Below are 19,136 nucleotides of genomic sequence, written 5' to 3'. Positions count from 1 at the left end.
GTGCATCGTTAAATAGGATTGAATCAGCAAAGTTTCTTCAAGGACCTGCCATGCCAGAAAAATTTGTTAGAATTCTTTGAGCAAATCAGACAAAGGAGAGCCAGTCAACATGATCTATTTAGATTTCCAGAAGGCTTTTGACTAGGTGATGCCCACAGCTGCTATATAAGATACAGCCCATGGTGTCAGGGGCAACGTACTAGCATGGGGTCTTTTTCAGGATGGCAGTTGCAACTAGCTGAGCTCTACAGGAGTCTATGTTGGGACTACAACAATTCATGCCATTAATTAACAATGTTGACGTAAGCACTGACACGTTGTTGCGAAGTTTAATGATGACACAAAGATTGGTGGAAGGACATACAGTGTTGAGGAAGTGGGGAGGCTGCAGAAAGATTTGAACAGGATAGGAGAGTGGGCAAAGTGGCAGATGGAATACAATGTGGGAAAGTGGGAGGTTATGCACTTTGGTAGGAAGAATACAGGTGTAAACTACTTTCTCATCAGGGAAAGGCTTCGGAAAACTGAAGCACAAAGGGATTTAGGAGCCTGGTTTAGAATTTTATTAAGATTAACATATAGGTTCAGTTGGCAGTTACGAAACAAGTGCAGTGTTAGCATTCGTTTCCAGAGGGCTAGAATACAAGAGCAGAGATGCACTGTTGAGGCTTTATAAGGCTCTGGTCAGACTATATTTGGAACATTGAGAAATTTGGGCTTCATTTCTAAGGAAGAACATGCTTCCATCGGAGGGGATCCACAAGAGGTTTTTAAGAATTAGCCCAGGAACGAAAGGGTTATCATATGAGGAGTGATTGAGTACTCTGCGTCTGTACTCCATGGAATTTAGAAGGATGCAAAAGGATCTGGTTGAAACTGACAAAATACTGAGAGGCCTGGATAGACTGGAACTGGAGAATATATTTTCACTAGTAAGAGGAATTAGGACCCAAAGGCAGAGCCTCGGATTGAAGGGATACTTTACTCTGAAAACTGAGATAAGAAGGACTTTCTTCAGCCAGAACGTTGTTAATCTGTGGAAATCATTGCTGCTGAAGGCTGTGTAGGCCAAGTTATTGAGTGTATTTAAGACAGAGATAGATAGATACGTTCTTGATAGGTAAGGGAATGAATGGTTACAGGGAGAAGACAGTAGAATGGGGTTGAGAAACCTATCAGCCATGATCAAATGGAGGAGCAGATTGATGGGCCAAAATGCTGAATTCTGCTCCTCTATCTTCCGGTCTGAAAAGAAACCAATATCAAAAGCCAAATTAGCTTCCATTAGGCCAACACTGTTATTAAAGGATATGGAGAGAGTGCGGGTAAGTGGCGTTGAAATGCCCATCAGCCATGATTGAATGGTGGAGTGGACTCGATGGGCTGAATGGCCTCACTTCCATTCCTATGTCTTATGGTCAAATGTAATGCCTAATTTTGCAGAATTTTCTGTTTTACAAATGCTGTCCACAATATAGCTATTTTTATTTTGTATTAATTTATATGTCATTCTGTAGCAGTATTTTAAACACCTTTAGGATTTCCGTATCTTTGCTAAGTTGTTCTATTCAAAATAAATAAGCAAATGCATACTATTTTAGCTACAATAAAGGTGACTCACTAAAGACACAAACTGCAAAATTCAAATACAAATAATAATGATATAACTTGGAATAACTGTGGACAGAAAAATGTTTAAATGTGTCCTTTGCATTAGATCAAATGTATAAACATGCTATCTGTGCTGAATGTGGCTAAAACAGCATATCAGAAGACATCACAAGGCATCGTGGATGCATAATTCAAGTGTAAGGTTTATGAAGGTTTGTAGCTCAGGTTGAGGTTTAGGGTGTAGGTTTGCTCGCTGAGCTGTCGGTTTGATATCCAGATGTTTCATTACCTGGCTAGGTAACATCATCAGTGGCGACCTCCAAGTGAAGCGAAGCTGTTGTCTCCTGCTTTCTATTTATATGTTTGTCCTGAATGGGGTTCCTGGGGTTTGTGGTGATGTCATTTCCTGTTCATTTTCTGAGGGGTTGATAGATGGTATCTAGATCTATGTGTTTGTTATGACATTGTGGTTGGAGTGCCAGGCCTTTAGGAATTCTCAGCCGAATTGGTGTTTTTTATTTCGAATTCGACTGGGACAACACATCTATCCTGTGACAGGCTAAGCAAAGACATGCCAGAGAATTCCTAGAGGCCTGGCACTCCAACTACAACCATAAACAAACACACAGATCTAGAAACCATCTATGAACCCCTCAGAAAACGAACAGGAAATGACATCAACATAAACCCCAGGAACCCCATCCAGGACAAACATATAAATAGAAAGCAGGAGACAACAGCTTCGCTTCACTTGGAGGTCGCCACTGATGATGTTACCTAGCCAGGTAATGAAACATCTGGACATCAAACTTACAGCTCAGCGAGCATAATTCAAGTTTTGACTAAATAATATCTAGTGTGTGCATACCAACTTAAGTTTGTGTTATATTTGGCAGTAACAGCAAATGTATGACTACTAAACACTGACTACCTATAGTAACTACCCATAGTAACCTTTGCTGAAGCAGGCTACTTTTGAAACGTGTTATTCTATTGCCAAAGTAAAATGTAGTGGACTGAATCTTTGGCTATGTCAATCTTGTTGAATTTCAGGAAAGCTTTTTCTCCATCAGGGTGAACTAAATTTTTGCCATATCATACCAAACCTCCCTCATTTCAACTACCTACCATGCCCCTCTTGTCAATGTTAGCTCAATTCAAGCTTCTCATAGCTGACAGAACTCACCACTCGCTGGAAACCCTGACTAGTTAGGCATCTTCAGTGCGAACTTTAAACCCGAACTCAACATCTGGCCAAGTACTACCATTGATAGCCAACTCTATGATGCCAATATAATGACACAACAGACCCAAATACAGACTGCTCATAGCACAGCTGGCATAGATGTGCTATGAGCCTTGTACATATAGTTCCATTTTCTTGCCCCTGTTCATGTCTAACTAGGCCACACACCTGTCCTTATCTACATCTCTCTTCTAAGTCATCACCACTTTGTTTTCTATGTCCATTGCAGACCAGCATCTTACCATTTGAGCAGTGGGGGACTGCCACGGACACACACATTTGGATATTCGAAAGATAAACATTTATTTGGAATCATCAAAAGCAAACATAAACCAAAAACTTAGACTGCAGTTCGCCCTCAATACAAAATGCTGGCATTATCATTAGCAAAATTCTTACACTCAATGGTGCTTAAGAAAATGGGTATCATTATGTCTGCAGCCATTTTGTTCACCTTTAAGTAAGCATTTAAACATTCGATGTATAGAATCCAACTTGCTGTCTCTTCAGACAATCCCATCATTCCAAATTGGCCACCATTTTGTTTTCCTGCTGGCAGGACCTTTTCTTTCCACTGGGGTCTAAGTAGCTGTTTGCAGCTCAACACTGCTCGGTGAACAGTCTCCATGTCAACCACTCCCTCACCTATTGTGTTAGTGTAACACTCTTCCTTGGCATTGTCTGCAGCCCAAGGCCCCATACAATTGACCTCCACAATGATTTTGGTAAACTCCTGGATGACTACTCCCCTCTTCAGCCGTTGGCTGCAGCCTGAGTCCTCTCATGACTGCCACTCTTGGCTCGTTCCCTGGTGCATACTGTTCTTCCCTGGCGTCCTTGCAACCACTTCTCTCGATGTTACCTTCACAACCCCACACAATTGTTTTCAGAGCACAGGTGATGACCTTCATCCCGAAAACAAACACGTGGCATTCGATCACAGTTTGTGGGCCAAATCCCAATTATGATATTTGTGGCTCACTAGAACCATAAATAGAACATAAAAAGGGAACATTCTAAAGTGGGTGCTCTCAGCTCTACAATTGATTTTAGTCTGCCTCCCCTAGCTCTCCTGCGTGGGTCATCTAACCTGCTTTCTTAAAAGGGGCAGCACAAATCCAACGACATACATTACAAGTAGGAATGATCAATACTTGGTTTTCTTGAAGTGTGTGTGGTAGAACTGGAATTTATATATTAATGAGGTAACATTCATCATTAATAAAGCTGTTAACAAGCAATAATCTCCCTTTTATGCCATCTCACCACTCTCTAGCAAAAACCTTCTCAATGACCAAAACTCCTTTCAAAAAAGGATTAGTTGCTCCTAACACGTCTTGCTTGACAAGAACATAAGAATTAGGAACAGAAGACCACCTGGCCGTTTGAGCCTGCTCCGCCATTCAATAAGATCATTGCTGATCTTTTCATGTCCTCAGATCCACTTACCCGTGCTTTCACCGTACCCCTTAACTTCTTTATCATTCAAAACATATCTTAACTTAAAAAATATTTACTGAAGTCGTATCAACTACTTCACTGGGCAAGGGATTCCATAGCTTTACAACCCTCTGGGTGAAGAAGTTCCTTTTCAATTCTAAATCTGCTCCCTCTAATCTTGAGGCTATGCTCTCTTGTCCTAGTTTCACCTGCCAGTGGAAACATCTTCTCTACTTCTATCTTATCTATTCCCTTCATAAATTTACATGTTTCTATAAGATTCCCCCAACCCTTTCTTCTGAATTCCAATGAATATAATGCCAGTCCACTCAGTCTCTAATCATAAGCCAACCCTCTCAACTCCCGAATCAACCTAGTGAACCTCCTCTGCACCCTCTCCAGTGCCAGTACGCCCTTTCTCAAGTAAGGAGATCATAACTGAACACAGTACTCCAGGTGTGGCCTCACCAGCACTCTGCAACAGCTGCAACATCTTGTGATTCTACTGCATTTCTTGCCTGAACCTGATTGTACTCAACTGTTAACATGGCTTGTTATTTCTTTGATGTCACCAAGATTCACCAATGTGACTGTAAAATGACTAATAAAGTGAAAATTGAAATATGAAACTGCCAAATAGGACACATTCATTTTCCCACTAATGAACTACTCCAAGATTTTCCTAAGCTAGTTTCAATTTTTATGGTTCAATTGTTTTAATCTTCCAGATAATTATAGTCAAATCAAAGACTTTCCCCACAGTATATAGCTCATCTGTTTGTAAACTATTCATGTGCTAAAATAACTTGGGTCCAATTCTTTGTGGAATTCTTTTCAATGAGTTCAAACTTTGAAATTATTAAAAATAATGATGAAACCCATTATCATGCTTCCATTGTAATTTCCTACTTGACCAACGATTAATAAGAAAATTAGTAGCTAAAAATAAGTTTGACTGTATTGTGCTATTACAAAAGTATTGAGAATTTGTCCACTAATGTAACTGTCTATTTTGAATATTTTAAAATAAAACATTTAGAAACAAGGATACAAGCATAACAAAGAAAACATTATGAACAATTAAAAAATTGACTGTTTTTATTTCTAGTAATAACTCAAAAGTGATAGTACATTCCAATTTCTAACACAAATTCCTAAATTATAGCAGCATTATATCTTGTGATCTACAAAGTTAGTTTGTGCAATTTCTTTAACACAGCATACCAGGTGATATTGAACAAAATGTAACAGAGGAAGAACAGGTTAAGATGAAATAGTTTGGTGTTATCTTACTTTTCAGTTGGTTTATTCATGATACCTGGACAAAAATGATACCCATTTTGTAACCAATAAGATGTTACATTTAAATTAGATGAAAATTAGTTAATTTACTTAAGGGAATATTGAAGTGAAAAGAATATTAGTCAGAACACCAGTAGAACTTTTTTGATAACACTATGATCTTTATTAAGTACCTGAAACAAGCATATTAAAAGCGCAGCAGGAATGAAGAAGGGCTCATGCCCGAAACGTCGATTCTCCTGCTCCTTCGATGCTGCCTGACCTGCTGCGCTTTTCCAGCAACACATTTTCAGCTCTGATCTCCAATATCTGCAGTCCTAACTTTCTCCACAAGCATATTATATCCCTGTTTCAGTTCACTTATGATGCGGAGGTGCCAGTGTTGGACTGCAGTCGACAAAAGTTAAAAATCACAACACCATGTTATAGTCCAACAGGTTTATTTGGAAGTACTAGCTCTTGGAGCACTGCTCCTTCATCAGGTCGCTGTGGAGCAGGATCATAAGGTGAAGGTCTTATGAAGGAACAGCACTCCGAAAGCTAATCCATATAAACCTTTTGGACTATAACCTGGTGTTGTGAGATTTTTAACTCTGTTCACTTAAACAATGGCATTTCACCAGAATAGTTTTTCATAGTGCTGCACTGAAAGTAGCTGAATTTATCTGCTCCATGCCTGAAATGATACTTGAAAACAAAATCGTCTGACAATTGAACTGTGGCCTTGATTTTACAAGCTACGATTTTCTATGACATCCCAATAATACATTTGTTATTATTCTTTTGTTGAAATCCACAGCAAAATAAGCATTGTTCCAAATGCATGTATAATATGTGCACAAACAAGGAAACTAATTCTCACAAAAGAGAATAAACATTTCATTTTATCATCTTTTGACATCTATGAATAGTAGCAGGTTTCATTCTATTTCCAATTCAGTCACAGAATTTACAATATGCGAATGGCACACATGGATCCCAATGCAATTCAATTCATATTATGGGTGTCAGCACTTTGAATTGGCTAAGGAACAATGACAGACCTTCTCATTTAAAAAATGCATCATTATCCATTGGGTGATGTATCCTTTCTATCCATATTGTACATACATAGAAATAAAGAACATAATTTTCACTGTTTTTACCACTATTATATAAAGAAGAAAGAGAAGCTTTGGTAAGTTTGTGACACACAAAAATGAAAGAAAAACCGTTAAAGTGGAGGGATAGAAGTTGACACAGTGCTGTTTATTTATTGAGAAGATGACAGTTGAACCCAATCTCTCATTCAAGTATTTGTTGCAATAAAGAACCAGAATCATGGCAGGACTTGCAGATCACCCAAAAATTGAGGGAAATGTCAGTTGATTCAGATCTTTTATGTCGTCAATTCCAACATAGCACTGTCATGCCTTGGAACCACATAATCACTTGCTTGTCAAAATGGTATGCGGTGGAATAAACAATAAAGTAGCATTTATAAAATTGCCTTTACAACTTCAGGGCATTCTTAACAGAGAATTTTGAAATGTATTCACAGTAGGGAAACGGAAATTTGGCACAGCTAGGTCTCGCCACCAACAGTAATGATGTGAAGGGCTACATAAATTCTTTTAAGTCATGGTGGCTAGTGATAACTGTAACAGAAAAAAAGAGAAACAAACATATGCATGGCACATATGAACAAGCAACAATCTGCAATTAATATTGAAAAGTATCGATCCTAAAGCTCCACAGGGAGCTTTTCAGTTTCCAATGGGTGAAGACTGTTTTGAAAAATGGTATAAATAGCTACTTTCAGTTCATTTTTGCATGTTACTGGCTTCCTGTGGGAGTTACAAAGGCAAATGATAGCAACCACTCATACCCAACACCATCAGGATTAATCATATTTCTATGTAATTATTAATAAAGAAAAGAAAAGTAAGGCATGCTGCCATGAGATTTTTAACATTCACTGAGGAGGATCATTGGACCTCAATTTAGTATTTCAAGTGAAAGGTGACTACTCTGATTACATTTTTGGAGAACAAGGAGAGAACTTTTTGGGGGGAGTGATACAGGATGAGAGGAAGAGTCATTTGAAATTCTTTTCACCTTCAATATTGATGCAATTTAGAGTAAGTCAGAAAGTGCTAGAGAATACAATGTTAAATCTTCACAAATTATTAAGATATTTGTTATAGAAGACATTTTTATTCTTTACACCTTACTTCTAGGGCACTCAGAAACTACTTCTCTTGATCAAATTCTGTGTGTACATAAAAACTGTACTAATGATAAAAACAAATTACAAACTAATATCCACCAGTGAGGCTATTTACGTTTCAACCTATCACAACAAACCAGCTGCAATAGTCTACTGACAAATTTAGAAGCACAAAGTTTGCATAACAAAGAAGCAACGCAGCTATTAGATCATTTTGTTACTAAATCTGCAATTCCCAAGCTGAAATTGCAGACAGGAAAGTGAGGTAGCAAGTGATTTTTGTTAATGCATATTGAGGCAAGATTCTTGCTGATGAAAGCTCCAGATATTAACATAATGGCCATCTTGACAGACTGCTTTCTCGTTAGCTCAACCTGACATCTCATTTTGGCAATAAGGGACAGAAGATTGACAGGTTGGCTGCAAATTGTTTCCACTAACTTCAGACATTAACATAAATCCTTATCTGATAATCGCATAGAAACATGATTAATTCTGATGGTGTTGGGAATGACTGGTTTCCATCATCTACCTTTGTAACTCCCAGAAGAGACCAGTAACACACAAAAAGAAACAGTTGAAAGTGGCTATTTATACCATTTTTCCAAAATAGTCTTAAACCCCCTGAGAATTTTAGAATCAATGCTTTTCATTACTAATTGCAGTTGCTGCTGGTCTGTATGGAATGTCATGCATACATTTGTTTCTTCTCTTGTTATCCCAAGCTGTCTCATCTCCTGAAGGAAGTGGTACACCACAATGTAGTAGCCAATGAAGAAAACTCCTATAACAAGTAAAGGTGTTTCCATTCATACAGATGGTATTCAATTTGTTATGGATTGCACAAAATTCAAGATAAGACTGCATTTTCAAGAAGATAAAACTCTGAAGACTAGAGCAACAATACTATGCTTCAAATCGAGTAAATGTGAGATCCTCATTGAGCTCTTCCTCCTCTCCAATTTTATCTTGTCCAAGTAGAATCATACGAACGTACAAATTAGGAGCAAGAGTCAGCCTTTTGGCTCTTGAGTCCGCTTTACCATTTAATAAGATAATTGCTTATCTGATGGTAGTCTCAGCTCTATTTTCTTACTTATCCAAGATAATCTTCACTCCAGCACTGCCCTGACTTGCTTGTATATGCATTTTTTTTTTTACACAGAAGATGGTGATATATGGAATTTAGCTGCCGGAGGAAGTAATGGAGGCAGGTACAATTACAACATTTAAAAGACATTTGAACAGGTCCATGAATAGGAAAGGTTTAGAGATATATTGGCCAAACACAGGCAATTGGGGCTAGTTCAGCTTGGGAAACATGTTCGGCGTAAGAACATAAGAACAGGAGTAGGCCATCTGGACCATCAAGGCTGCTCTGCCATTCGATCTTTCCGTGGACTCAGCTCCATTTACCCCCTTACTCACCATAACCCTTAAAATTCTTTACAGTTCAAAAATCTATCATTGTCTTAAAAACATTCAATGAGCATGGACGAGTTGGACCAAGGAGGTCTGTTTTTGTGCTGCGTGACTCTGACTCTATAAGCCACCTTAACCTGCAATTCAGTTTCTTCTTGGGCAAGGACCATGAGCTAGAGCAGATCAGATCCCGCTTGAAGTTGTGAGTTCATAAAATAATACCATTTTTACGAAAGACCTTAAAAATACAACTCATATTTATGATACTAGATGTTGATTTAATAAACAATTTAATAATTACATACTGAATGTTATGCTGTTTTGTTTCTGTTGATGTTTGGAGTCATGTAAATTTCCAAGTGTTAAAATAGTGTCGTATTGTAAAAATAGTATATAAACTTTGTATTAAATGATTACCTGGAATGCCTGTTCCAATATGCTTTTAGTCAATATAGAATGGAAATTTAAGACAGAATATACAGTTAGTTCTGCTATAATGCGTGTTTCTTCAATGCGAATTGGCTTTAACGCGATTGAAGAATTTAGACCGTTATTTGTAGAACGAGAACTTTCCTTACCTGTATTGGCTATAATGTGATTCCAGTCCCATGAGTTTCGATTGCATGGCTATTGCGCGATTTTCTTATACCATGAGATTGCATAAGAACAGAACTATCGCGTTATGTCAGATCGACTGTGGTACATAAAGAACTTAATAAAAAAAGTTTAAAAATTGATGGTCACTTGTCTTCAGATGGTATTTTAGTAGTTACCTTTTTACTATACACTATTCTGTCAAGCTTAACCATAAGTAACAATCTTCTTCATCTGTTTGCATTAGGAAGTTATTTGCAACAGCTATAGAATTCTGTAAAAGAATGAACAACAGCATAGCAAATGTCTGGACGGTCTGGATACACAGGGCATCATCTGATAATGTCATTTTTGTAACATTAGGTAACCTGATGTGCAATTTAGCATATGATTTATTCCATGTAAATTCTTGCAACATCTACTATTAGATCCGATGTAGCCCAAGATGAAGTAATACAGCAAGAACTGATATTCATCAATAATACTTAATAATCTGGGACTTCAAAATTTTGTCTTGTCTTTGCTATCAACTAGTAGCAGTTATGGGCTGTTCTGGCTCCACCTAACCCCAAACTCAAGGGAAAATATTTTAAGTTGTGATGATAAAATTGTATTAGCTGTGAACAAAGAAAAAATTTGTTCCAAATCCTGCAGTGTTCAAAAGAAATCAAGAGCCTATGATTAGGAAAATGAACATTTAAAACAAAAATTACACACTTACTGATGACGATTGTTTTTTTTAAGTGCTGGATCAACCAAACAGAGTGTATCTCTAATGATGGCAACTTTTATTTCTTCATCCACAGGACTAGCAACATATTCAAAGAGTCCAGGAGAAATCTGTGAAACAAACAACACTTCAAAACCACACTTCAGCAGAGGCTTCCTAAATTCTACATTACACCACAAATCTTTGCAATGTTTTCTCACATCTCATCTTTAAAAACAGTTCACAAATAAGCCACAGTTCTTGGACAGAGTAACAATATTTCAAAGTTATAATTTCAATCCCTCGAACTCACATAGTGAAGTACAAAAGTACTTAGAGCCAGATTAAGGAAGATATTTTGTTATGATCCCAGCTGCTATTACTACTAGATAAGGCAAATTCCAGACTTCAATCTCGCTTGATAGATCACATTTTGTGCTTTTATTTATTTAATACGATGGTGAAACACATGAAATGTGGCAAATTTGGATTCAACAATAAAAATTGTTTACTACATAAAAGAAATGAAAATAAAAAAACAAACTATTTACAAATAATGCAATTCAAAAGATATCAAAACCAAGTAAAATAAATTTCCATCTATCCCAATGCTATCACTTTGCAATGCTCAAATGCTATCTGTAGGCTTGACTTAATGGTTTATTCCATATTCTGATCTTGACAGTTTGATAGCCTTTTCCTGATTAGTCATGTAACTGACCCTAAATTTTCTTAGCTTCAAATAACTCCTCCAGTGTTCTATCCGAACACTTCTGGTCTGGAACTTCAAACTAAGCCCTTATATTGAGGTAACCTTTTTTTTAAAACCCTGGTTTGAATTCGCTCTTTTTTCCAGGAGAGACTTTCTTACATCTAACTTCAACCAGGCTATCTACAAACTGAAATAACAAGCTTTCTATACTCTGGGGTTTTTCAAAAGCAAATGAAAGCCCGGACTTTTCTAAGAAGAAAGCAAGTTAATGTTTTTCAATGTTTACGATGTCCAGTTGTCCAACTGTAACCACTCTCATAATGCGAACCTATTTCCATTATCACTCCAAGAATGCATTCTCATACTGGTTTAAAACTCCATCAACATTGGCAAATTAATGATTAAAAACCTCTCATATGCACACATCAAAACCTAAATGCATTCATTCAAAATCCCAACTTCAAAATAAATGCTATGAACATATAAACCAAACACCATACATCACACCTCCCTGCGAAGAAAAATGAAAATATATCTTTAAGAGGCATTTTCATTTCCCATCAAAATATTATCTTAACACCACTTTTATATCACATTAACAGAAGTGACATCCACTAGGATCATAACACAATCTATACACTTGTCTTGATGCCACAGGAATGAGGGTACCAAATTAGGTAATGCAAGTCCCAATCTAGGAGTTTTAAACGTAAATACCTCAAAATTTTGAAATAATTTGTTAATTTCTTTTAGACCAAGCTGTGAAGTTCAATCTCAGTAACATTTTATCACATGTTCTCCCCCACCTCCCACCACCCGTCACCCCTCCAAGACTAAGGCATAAATGTCTTTCTTGGCTGGATTTGGACTTTTGCATAATTTACAATTAATATTATTCATTTTCCATTACTGCAGTCCCTTCCTCAATAAACCTTATGTAATTTGATAAAATGTATTTGCTCACTGAAGATTTTTTAATTCTGACATGTATAAACCCTCCTTTTTCTTTTAAGTTAGCAAAGAATATTTACTTTAGTGCTTTCAGTGCTGCCTTGATAAATAAATAGGGTGAAATATCAGGGCTGGGTGATGGGCATCAATTTCAAGCAATGCTTATGTCAAATAAATCCTTAATCCAGGCATTCTTTTTGCTTTTTCTCAGATGTTTTCAACACAGTCTCATTCCATCTGACCAAATTAAATCAGACAGTATTGTCAAATGAACTCGGCTGAGATTTAATCAAAATACACAAATTGCAATCTCTCAACATCCAATTAAATATATATTTCAGGGATGGCCGAAAACCCTAAAATTAAGTCAAGAAAATATTGTTCAATTTCAGTTAGCAAAATAAGTTATGGCACTATACCCACCATTTGCTAGAAGGTGCACTCCATTATGTTACACCGCATTCATTTGATTAACTGAATTCATGGGCAAAAGTGTTGAAGAGCAGTACACAGCATCCTTGATCTTGCAATCGATTTACAGTTCAGATATGAACCAAAGTAAAACAGGTAGAAATGCTATATGAAAGGAATATATGCCTCATCTGAATAATGCCCGGTTTATTTAATAATGATGTCTCTTCTTATATAATGCGGACTGTTACTCCAGACAGGATTTCTGTATAAACAGCAGTTTCACATGATAGCTTCACAGGTCTCCATAGCAACAACAGCATGAATTAAAACTAAAATAATTTTATGTGCACAATACTGGGCAGTTAGGCATGCAACATTCATAAAGGACATTAGGTGAATAGTCCTTAATTGCAATGGTAACTGCAGAATCATGTGGTACATTTTAGTAATGGTGAATATTAGAGAGAACCACAGATCAAAGCATTAATTATAATGCATAACGGTCATTCTGCTAAAACGCAATGGTTGTGTTCTTGTGCAACCCCGCATTACAGAAAAATTGCGCTTTAGAAACAGTGCTTAAAGTGTTGGCAAGATAATTGCGTTACAGCTAACATACATTTTAAAAATGTGTGCTTTAGAAACAGTGTCCCTAATTTGTCAATTGCGTTAGCGAATTTGTGTTAGCAAAATGTGTGTTATAACAGAACAGCCTGTACTTCATAACTACTTATGATCAAGAAATGTTGAAACATATTAATTGATCACAAGGTGAATTATTCAGTATCTTCTTATGCTACTCATTTAAAAAAATTTGTAAACCATACATTTCTAAACCTTAAGTTAATTTACATGTAACTCTGCTTTATGATTATGCAGCTTTATGATTATGCAGCTCTCTACTGTGTATTAGAGCAAAATTGGTTCTACCAGCAGACAGAAAACATTACTCTACTACAGAAAAAAAGAGAGCTTTTGATGTTTTTGCATTTTCCAAGGAAGGAGTAGAATTTTTCTGCCTGGAATAAACAGAACAATAAAAATTTAAACTTAATGATGCTACACAGGCATCATACTCTTCTCATTATGTAAGGTCACATTCACAGTGATAACTACCAATAAGGGTGCCTTCTCTTGGAATCCATGACAAAACAGTGAAAGAACTGCAGGTGCTGGAAATCTGAAACAAACAGAAATTGTTGGAAAATCTCAGCAGGTCTGGCAGCATCTGTGGACAGAAACCAGAGTTAACATTCCAGGATCCAATTGCTGAGATTTTCCAGCAATTTCTGTTTTTTTGTCTTGGAACCATCCCTGGCATTGATGTATCAGGCTTAGAGTAACAATTGGATCCCAGGAGCAGTTCATGTCAGGTCACACAAAAATGCTTTGAATGCAGTCTGACCTTTTGCACCCAAAATGGGGAGGGGAAAAGACAAAGTGCCTCAATTCCATCAGTGGAGCTGTTGTGATTCTGTGGAGATGACTACATTACTTCTACACATGGATAAAGTGCTTAATATATGGGGTACAAAGGCAAAATACTGCACACTTGAAACCTGAAATTAAGACTGAAAAATCTGGAAATACTCTGCAGATCTGGCAGCATCTGTGTCAAAAATGTTAATATTCAGGTGGATGACTTATTGCCAGAACTATACTTATATCCTGGTGTGAAAGCATATAGCTACACAAGCAGCAAAACTTGCAAGGAATGTCCCTTTCATTATTACATGATTTTAAGCATGTAATGTATTTAAAGTGTTTTTCAAACTCAGCATTTTTAAACTTTAATTTTAATTCATATGCAACAATACTGTGGTTATACAGAAATATAATATTCATTATAATAAACTGTTCCATATTTTCCATCTCAGAAACATCAGCACCCAGGCATGAAATATAAGAAAAGCAGAGATGCTTCACAAATTTTGGAGGGAAAGACCAAGGTAAAAGATTGTTTGGCAATGCAAATCAAAACATAAAAACATGACCAAGTCCCTAAGGTTAAAGCTGTAAGTCAATGGTATGCCTGTTGTTAGTACACCTTGTTTTTTACTAACTGACCTTTTAAGTAACATTATTGACAGAAGGCATTTCTACATGTGCTACTGTCAATGAAAAAAATTGTCACCGTATTAATTTTCACATTTCACAGTATAGATCAAAAATCTAACAGCCAAGCTAAATAAATAGCAATTTGTTAGTCTGAAGAGGAACACTAGAATCAGCATACAACATGAGAACTTGTAAATTGATTTCACACCAATATTCATTTTTGCATATGTTAAAGCAACAGGTAATGAGAGTAGACTGTTACTTTTGATGACATGTGAGCTTTGTTCAGCTTCTTGTGCTGACATAATGAATCTAATACCTGCCAAAGGGATTGTTCAAAAGTACATAACCTTTACAGAACACCTAGATTTGTTAATATTGTGAGAAACCATTATGATTGTTAAATTGTAACATTTCTGAAATGCAACCTGTTCTGTACATTAAAAGCACAAACAAAAAATATTGGAAATATTCAGCAGGTCAAGCAGCATCTGTAGGGTGAAAGGGTGTTAATGTTTCAGGTCAATGACCACTCAAAATATTTCAGATTTCCAGCTTCAGTAGTATTTTGATTTTGTATATTGCTGTATTCCAATAATTTAACATTTTTGAATGTATACTGTATGAATATACACAATAATTATGATCTACTACCAATTACATTGCATCCTGTTTGAGCACAATATACTGTGCCATAGTACAATGTGATGTGGGTCCATGCTAACAACACACTCCACACTGCTGTTGAAAGAGTAGGACTTATCACAAAGGTATACATCATTTTTGGGTAACCCACTGATTTCAGTAAGGCAAAAGTTTTTTTGTAGCAGGTAACATACTCGGCTTCCAATCTGGAAAAGGCATATATTGCGAGGTGATCACGAATATTAAATGATGAAGTATCCAAAAAAGAAAAAAAAACTTCCCTTAAAAATACTTAAGTAATAAGTACTGTGCGATTCTTAATGTCACTAAACAACACCTAGAGCACAATCGTTGCTTTAGAAAATTTTAGAAACTAAAATTATAGCATTTTCAATTACTATTTGGGTCAAATTCTACATAAAATCTCTGTACAAAAACATAATAATCATATTACAGCAAACATTCTAATCCTCAGTCACATTCAATTTATTTGCTGTTGTAACATGATATACACAGGTACATATCATTCAGGAGCATAAGCTTCTTTGAACAATTCAGATTTCTTTGATAAATGGGAATAAGCCTACTCCACTCAAATAAATTGCATTTATATAGTAGATTACATGACTATTGGATGACTGAGGATACTCTGCAGCCAATAAAGTACTTTTGTGGTGCAGCTTCTGCTGTGATGTAGCAATTTAGCAACCATTTTATGCACAGCCAAGAATATGATAAAAACATTAGACAATATATTTTTGTGTTGCCGGTACAAGATATAAATAATGGCCACAGTACTGGGATAGCAGCCTTATTTACTTCAAAATCCTGGAGTGGGATCTTTTACTCTTTCTGAAAGACCAAACAGAGTCTTCGTTTAATATCACATCCACAAGATGACACTTTCAACAATGCAGAACTCTTTCAGTACAGCCCTGGAATAGTAGCTTGATTTGCATGCTGAAGTCCAGAATAGGATTTGAGTGCAGAATTTTCTGGGGGTACAGGGATCAGTGCTATTCACTGACATTTTCAAACCCTGCATGAATTAAGGCAACCATCTTACGTTTGATTCTTTTTCAAATTAGCCTAGCAAGTCTACTGGAATACTTTACATTAGGAGTGGAATTTATGGCAATATTTCATAATTTTTACTTTGTAAAACTTTTGTTGTGTTCCGCTGTACCAGCAGACGGTTTTATAACTTGAAGTGACATGTAGAAGTTTCCCAAGTAATAAATATCTTGCGAAGTAAGATGTTATGACTGAGAAAGCGTAAATCAGTCCAATCTAGTGCATCCACACAGAAATACCCTTAAGTCCTTACACTACAACATCTGATTATTTAAATTAATTTTTTTGATATGTTTTTCCTTCATTATTCAATCTGAAATTCAATCCATTTCAAATATTGACCATTTCTTGTGCCAAGAAGGATTTCCTGAGATCACTGAAATTTTCCTTTCACTAATTTCACCTTTGGTCTGAGTTAATTTTAAATAGTTTTGAAATTTACTTTTGTATGCACCTCTATGAAGGTTACCCACTATGTCTTATTTCTTGGCTGAAAATTACAATTGTCTCCAATTCTTTTCTTGTATCTTAAACATTGAACACTGGTGATCAGATTTTGTAGTTTACGTTCGCACTGCCTTTAATGCTTCAGAATTCCTCTCATATCATGGTGACCAAACCTGGACACAATAGCGGCGATATAATCTGATCAGAGCAGTGTACAATTTGGTCGCAACTTTCATTACACCATTTTGATACTGCAGTCAGACATTCTCAACTGAATGCTTTCCAATAACTTTTTATGTTGTATATCAAGTGTACCAATACTCCTAGGTCCCCTTTCATTTCCTATTTTATTACTTCAATGCTTTGCCTATTTCCTTCCAATGTATAGTACTATATTCTTCTCTATTAATTTGAAGTCAACTTCATAAAAACACAAATGCAAAGAAGTTCCGTAAAATCTGTAGCCAGTTATTTCAGAAAGTGCCTATATTCTTGGGAAAAATAGCCTGATGAATATGGTAGGTGTATTACAATTGCTATCTTGTTGCAAAAAAAGCATGGATTCAGACAAAAAGAATATTATCTTCACTGTATGTCTGGACTTACAAATTGAACAACTATTTTCAAAGTATAACATTGTTTGGTTACAATGATAAAAGTGGTTCACAAAATAAATTGAAATTTCACAGACAGGGTTAAAGAACATGCGATATTGGTGTCACAAAATATGGTTGAGATACATAATAGAAACATGTGAAAGGAAGTCTAAATTCACTAAATTAAAACTTTCTCTGCTCTTCTCATATTAGCATTTGCTCTCTCAACTAATAGCACCAAAATTAGTTAATTTTGAGAAAACATGTGACATTGAAGATGATAGCCAACCCAATGTATCTGTCACCTTAACCAAATTACATCTTCACTTTTTCTATGACTGATTTGAACTCTTGTTTTAAGAGTTGAAATATATCAATTTGAATAGTATCTTAGTCAGCTATGCCAATGTTTTCCTTCAATGTGTTAAGGCAAACATTTTAATGCGCCAATGGCTCCAGGCCTCTTACCTCCTGTTCATGTTCTATTCTCATGCTGGGATTGGCATTCACCTCCAATAAAACAGGCTTCATGTTTTTCATCAGAAGTATATCAAATCCTAAAATCTGTGTAAATAATAGTACAATTCATTAGAGACCATAAAATTTTAATATTTCATTTTAGCCATTATCTTCACTTTCCATTTATAATTAAATGCAGGAGACTAGAGGTTGTAATATGATTAGGTTTAAAGTTCCATTAGAAAGAGGAGGGAAAAAAAGCATAAAAATAAAATCAGATTAGAGTAAGGCAAATTTTAGAAAAATTTAACAAAGTGAGGTGAAATAAAATGAGAAACTGGCAAGCCACATGATAAAAGGGAATCAATGTCAAGTTTCAAAATGCTGTGCATAAAGATAGTAAACTAAAATTTAAGAGGATACTAAGTGACAACCACAAAATAGCCTAACACTAACCTTTGACCTTAAATCTATACCCCTTGATTAATGACGCCTCTACTAATGGAAAAAAAGCAGGCAGGGACAAGGTAGGACTAATAAATTAAACTGCATTTAGTTCAATGCAAGGGGCCTAATAGGGAAGGCAGATGAGCTCAGGGCATGGTTAGGAACATGGGACTGGGATATCATAGCAATTACAGAAACATGGCTCAGGGATGGGCAGGACTAGCAACTTAATGTTCCAGGATAAAAATGCTACAGGAAGGATAGAAAGGGAGGGAAGAGAGGAGGGGGAATGGCATTTTTGATAAGGGATAGCATTGCAGCTGTGCTGAGGGAGGATATTCCCGGAAATACATCCAGGGAGGTTACTTGGCTGGAACTGAGAAATAAGAAAGGGATGATCACCTTATTGGGATTGTATTATAGACCCCCAAAGAGTCAGAGGGATATTGAGAAACTAACTTGTAAGGAGATGTCAGCTATCTGTAAGAATAATAGGGTAGTTATGGTAGGGGATTTTAACTTTCCAAACATCGACTGGGACTGCCATAGAGTTAAAGATTTAGATGAAGAGGAATTTCTTAAGAGCGTACTAGACAATTTTCTGATTCAGTATGTGGATGTACCTACTCGAGAAGGTGCAAAACTTGACCTACTCTTGGAAAATAAGGCAGGGCAGGTGACTAAGGTGTCAGTGGGGGAGCACTTTGGGGCCAGTGAACATAATTCTATTCATTTTAAAATAGTGATGGAAAAGGATAGACCAGATCTAAAAGTTGAAGTTGTAAATTGGAGAAAGGCCA

At 36.3% G+C, this 19,136-nt stretch overlaps 1 protein-coding gene across 10 annotated transcripts in view; it reads right to left on the bottom strand.

Moving 5' to 3' along the window:
• ttll11 (tubulin tyrosine ligase-like family, member 11) overlaps positions 1-19,136 on the bottom strand; it is a 217,538-nt gene that overhangs the window by 90,821 nt on the left and 107,581 nt on the right. For 8 of the 10 annotated variants that reach the window (XM_043720257.1, XM_043720259.1, XM_043720260.1 and 5 more), the window contains 2 exons: positions 17,899-17,994; positions 10,546-10,664 (listed from right to left, as the gene is read on the bottom strand). In XM_043720257.1, the coding sequence (XP_043576192.1) occupies positions 10,546-10,664; positions 17,899-17,994 (215 nt within the window). Of the gene's footprint in view, positions 1-10,545; positions 10,665-17,898; positions 17,995-19,136 lie in introns of those variants that run through there. The other 2 variants (XM_043720258.1, XM_043720267.1) reach the window with 2 other exon arrangements.

The sequence above is a fragment of the Chiloscyllium plagiosum genome, chromosome 30, assembly GCF_004010195.1.
Source record: "Chiloscyllium plagiosum isolate BGI_BamShark_2017 chromosome 30, ASM401019v2, whole genome shotgun sequence".
NCBI classification, from domain to species: domain Eukaryota; kingdom Metazoa; phylum Chordata; class Chondrichthyes; order Orectolobiformes; family Hemiscylliidae; genus Chiloscyllium; species Chiloscyllium plagiosum.
Note: the sequence above shows the minus strand (reverse complement) of the source record. Positions and strands in the feature narration are given on the sequence as shown.